This window comes from Salmo trutta, chromosome 15 (genome assembly GCF_901001165.1).
Source record: "Salmo trutta chromosome 15, fSalTru1.1, whole genome shotgun sequence".
Lineage (NCBI taxonomy): Eukaryota > Metazoa > Chordata > Actinopteri > Salmoniformes > Salmonidae > Salmo > Salmo trutta.
In genome coordinates, this window is record NC_042971.1 from 46,329,707 (window position 1) to 46,334,941 (window position 5,235).

Below are 5,235 nucleotides of genomic sequence, written 5' to 3' on the forward strand. Positions count from 1 at the left end.
TGCTCCAGCAAATGTGCAGACACTGTGGAGGGAGACAGACTGTGGTCCCTGGAGCTGGAGATGCCAGTCTGGAAGTTAAGAGCCCTTCCTCTGCATGCCCTGAAGGAACAACAGCCATGATAACACCTAATTCACTCACAGACAGAAACCACCTTCTCCCTTCACATACTGAGAAAAAGAAGAACTCTACATGCTCCACTCTGAGGCTTGCAGACAGGGATCTGATACAAAGACAGCTGACACAAACAGAATCTCAATCCACCCACCCCCGCTGTAAACCCCCTATTCAAAACAACAAAGACAGGAAGCCCAGCCTGCCTGCAAACCCAGCGCCTGCATGGAAAACCAAAGATCTGAAACAGACTAATGGTTATACCTCACATCATACATACCCCCTGCATACCTCTATCAGAGACCCAGTAGAAACCCTAGTTACACCTTCACATACACACTCAGACAAGCCAACCCGCCAAAGAACCATCTTACACACAAAATCTATTACAGTCACTAAGGCAACTATTGAACCCAGGCGTGCAGATGCCAACACCCTTGAGACCCCATCTCACTGGAGTAAGATTCCTCGACCAAAAATACTCAAAATGTATCCTCAGATCGCAATAGCCACCAGGGCAAACACGCCACTCACACACCGTAAACATCCAAAGACACCCACACACCCAAATACACAGCCCAGCCCATCAAACACATCATGTACATCTACTCACCCTTACCCTCCAAACACACCATACAGAACCTTTCCTCCAAACACACCATACAGAACCTTTCCTCCAAACACACCATACAGAACCTTTCCTCCAAACACACCATACAGAACCTTTCCTCCAAACACACCATACAGAACCTTTCCTCCAAACACACCATACAGAACCTTTCCTCCAAACACACCATACAGAACCTTTCCTCCAAACACACCATACAGAACCTTTCCTCCAAACACACCATACAGAACCTTTCCTTCAAACACACCATACAGAACCTTTCCTCCAAACCATGTTAATCCATCTCATGTTATTAGAGCGCCTAAGCCTGAAAACACATCAACACAGTCTAACACTGCTACAACATTACATAGAAGTGCACCCCCTTACCCTGCTAACACACACGCAACTAAACCCCCTAACTCTGCAAACTCACACACAGCTACACCTCCCACCCCTGAAAGCACACTGATGACAACCACAACACTCCTAAACAGTGCTACTAAAACGATACATAGAACAACACTCCCTAGCCTCACTAACACATTACACATAGCTACAACTCTAAAACCAGCAAACACACCAAGCAAAGCCACTCGCTCTTACCCTTACAACCCATCACACACATCTACTCTCACAAGGTATTATAACCCATCACACACAACTACTCCCACAAGCTCTTATAACCCATCACACACAACTACTCCCACAAGCTATTATAACCCATCACACACAACTACTCCCACAAGCTCTTATAACCCATCACACACAACTACTCCCACAAGCTATTATAACCCATCACACACAACTACTCCCACAAGCTATTATAACCCATCACACACAACTACTCCCACAAGCTCTTATAACCCATCACACACAACTACTCCCACAAGCTATTATAACCCATCACACACAACTACTCCCACAAGCTCTTATAACCCATCACACACAACTACTCCCACAAGCTATTATAACCCATCACACACAACTACTCCGACAAGCTCTTATAACCCATCACACACAACTACTCCCACAAGCTATTATAACCCATCACACACAACTACTCCGACAAGCTCTTATAACCCATCACACACAACTACTCCCACAAGCTATTATAACCCATCACACACAACTACTCCCACAAGCTCTTATAACCCATCACACACAAATACACCCACAAGCTCTTATAACCCATCACACACAACTACTCCCACAAGCTATTATAACCCATCACACACAACTACTCCGACAAGCTCTTATAACCCATCAAACACAACTACTCCCACAAGCTCTTATAACCCATCACACACAACTACTCCCACAAGCTATTATAACCCATCACACACAAATACACCCACAAAGCCTTTGTTCCATACACTTAACCTGTCAAACACATCACACACACCTAGTTCCCCTGACTCAGCTAATGCATCCCCCATAACACCCCCTAACGTTGATAACGCATCACATACAACTATATCCTCTCTCTCTTCAAATGCCTTATACACAGCTACGCAGCATCAGTCCTCATCCACTTCACTGACGAACTGTAGACCACTGATCATGACACAGACACACAACAATAAACCACCTGACCCATCAAACAGATCAACCACTAACACGCAGAATAACAGCACATTTATAAATACACATATTGAACACACCGCTGCCCTTCACACCAGCTCTCATAACAGATTTGTTGTTGATCCAATAATGCATGCAAATGTATATGCCAAAGTATTGTCTCTGTCAAACAAAAGTAGACACTGTAATCCTGTCATCGTATCACAGACACATCAGGAAAGACACTCTGGAATATTCAGTGCATTACAGGTACCTAACCTTCCAAAACACATCACTGAAATAAAGATAAACAAAGAATGGGAAAAGCAGGGACACATTGTCACACAACATCAGGGAGACCTTTTCACAAACCTAAAACCTGGATCTGAGTGTCAGATACATTCTCACAAAGAGCACATTCCCTCCAGCGTGTTACATACACATGCAAATACCACATTTAGATTCAGCCTTGACAGGCAAATATGCACAAATTATGCTCCACCTTCCAGCACACCACAGACACGAACAGATCCTAAGCCCCTCATTGCATCACAGACAAACACTACTGCACATGTCAAACCCATCACCGAAACACCAAACCACATAAACACAGACTTCCGTTCCACACCAAACCCACACAAACACACAAGCCCCACACACCGACTCATACCACAGGCCCGTCCATACACAATCACTGAGCTCCTCACACACAAAGCCATAAACCCCAAGTACAACCCCCTTTTACCACCATCACGCATGGCACACCTAGGATCCTACACCCTCACCCATCCCAATCAGACACACCAGATGATCCATCCAGTATTTTTGTTGTCAAGTACCATCCCACAACCCTCGCGAGACGACCCTAGGCTGGCTCACTCCCACCCGGCTGATACAGACCTGCTGCTGCTGCCCACCTCCCCACAGTGCAGCAGGCCAGCCCCTCTCCAGAGGAGGCTGCAGTGTGTGGAGGCCAGCCTGGCAGCCAACCAGGACAGGATCACTACACTTCTCAACATCATCCAAGACCTTGAGATGAGCCATGCTCTCAGCAAGGGGTAAGAGATAGCGGGGAAGAGAGAGAGAGAAAGCGAACGTGAGAAAGGGAAAAATAGAAAGGGAAGTAGAAGGAGTGAGTAGAGAAAGTGAACAGGATGACATTACAGAGAAGAGAGAAGGAATTAGAGAGAAGCCTCTTTTGTTCTAGTTAACATCTCCTGCTCTTTGTTTCAGTCGGCGATGCTACGGGACAGGCCAGGACCTCCGGGAGTGCTCCACCTGTCAGAAGACTGCTTGTATTGTATATAGGTGAGACACAGGAAGCATGGTCAGATCGGCGGACTACATCCTCCTGTTTTTGCTTTCCTCCGTTTTCACCCTCTCTCTTGCTCTATCTCTCTGTCCCTGCAGTGTGGAGTATGACTTCAGGCAGCAAGAGAGATGTTTCTTGGAGGTTTTGTATCCTCAGAGGGCTGACAACAACACTCCTCCCTCCCTGCCCCACAACAGCACCCTGCTGACGAACGCCATCACTAAGACCATGACCAAGTCCAAGGTCAAAAGCAAGAAGTTGTGCAAGATGCTTTTCCAATGGCTGCCTAGGAAAATTCAGAGGACAAAGTCCTCCTTTCACCAACTCTCTCCAGATCATTTGAATTCATAGCATGTTATTCATGAGGTATTGAGGTATCCCTGTAATATAAGATCTGATGGTGTGTTCAAGACAACTGGGAACTCTGTAAAATACAAGGTCAAATCAAGACGTCAGTGATCTTCAGGTCGGAAAGTCAGAGCTCTTGAAAGAGGCCGAGTTCCTGAGTCGGAATTCTGAGTTAGATGAACGTTCCAAACGATTTTTCCCTTTCGGAGCAAGTTTTTCTGAGAGTTCCCTGTTGTCTTGAGCACACTGAAGTCAGAAGTCAGAGATTTCCAAGTTCCCAGTTGTTTTGAACTCGGCATGATGTCCCTATCACAGCAAGTAGCACTTGTCATCGTAGAAGACACCTACATCCCTTCCTGTTCACATGATGGGTGTTCTGAAATCTGATTTGCTCCTTAATGGCTGGTTGACACCCTACTGTCCAATTAGGACATAGCATGAACAGGAATTGCCCTTAGTAACTACAGACCTTTGTCCAGTCTAGCAACAGTCTATCATATGGAGAAAACTTCATCCCTCAGGTTAAAATCATGAACTTTCATCCAAAGCACATGCACTAGTTGTTGAACTAGATACGACATCCAAAAGTTTGCTAGATTGCAATCACAATTTTCAGAGCCTATTCTAGATGACAGTCCATATTCTACAGTATTTTATTGTAGCTAAGCATCAAGTGAAGTGTTTCCATCCTCTTACAGATTCCCCTACCAGCTTATCCCAGGGTCAATGTATATACATCATGTTTTTGTGAAATAAACCAAAGCCCACAGTACATACTGTGAACATTTTCTTTTCATGTGTGATTAAAATTGCTTATCGCTGACTTTGATGTCTATCCTTCCTTGTAAGTAATATAATCTCTTACATAAAACACACATAAGGTACTGGGACATATACAAGCACTCACGCATGGTGCTACACAGGAATCCACCCATCAAACTCATGCATACTGTAGTCATCCAGGTCCCCTCTGTTCTCTGACCTGACACTGTTAGACAGTTCTCAGCAGGTCCTGGAACTGGAGAAACTTTCATTCTCTTTTTCCCAGAGGGGATGAAGCTCGTGCAGAAGGTCTCCAAATCCCCAAACAATCTAAAGCCTAACAGGGTTTCTTAAAATTCCAGAGTTCAACAAAGGCAGGATGGAACCCTGCAATGAAGCATGGAAATCCCACAATAAAGTGTTCCATGGGCACATGCAGATACACGTGTGCACCACAGCACATACACACTTACTGTATTCATGCACACACAACCTCCTACACCAAAAGGACCAAACGGCAGGCTTCAATTA

General features: G+C 45.2%; 1 protein-coding gene across 1 annotated transcript; it reads left to right on the forward strand.

Moving 5' to 3' along the window:
• Positions 1–889: 889 nt before the first annotated feature.
• Positions 890–4,765, forward strand: LOC115149157 (agglutinin-like protein 3). The gene is made up of 3 exons (XM_029691731.1): positions 890–3,340; positions 3,516–3,590; positions 3,693–4,765. Exons 1-3 carry the CDS (start codon positions 1,191–1,193, stop codon positions 3,943–3,945), a joined length of 2,478 nt encoding a protein of 825 aa, XP_029547591.1. The 5' UTR covers positions 890–1,190; the 3' UTR covers positions 3,946–4,765.
• Positions 4,766–5,235: the final 470 nt, after the last annotated feature.

Excerpts from the sequence above, each read along its gene's own strand:
- LOC115149157 (XM_029691731.1), top strand. The coding sequence starts at position 1,191 with ATGACAACCACAACACTCCTAAACAGTGCTACTAAAACGATACATAGA. Across the intron at positions 3,341-3,515 it reads AGCCATGCTCTCAGCAAGGG|TCGGCGATGCTACGGGACAG; the intron begins GTAAGAGATAGC and ends TCTTTGTTTCAG. Across the intron at positions 3,591-3,692 it reads ACTGCTTGTATTGTATATAG|TGTGGAGTATGACTTCAGGC; the intron begins GTGAGACACAGG and ends CTGTCCCTGCAG.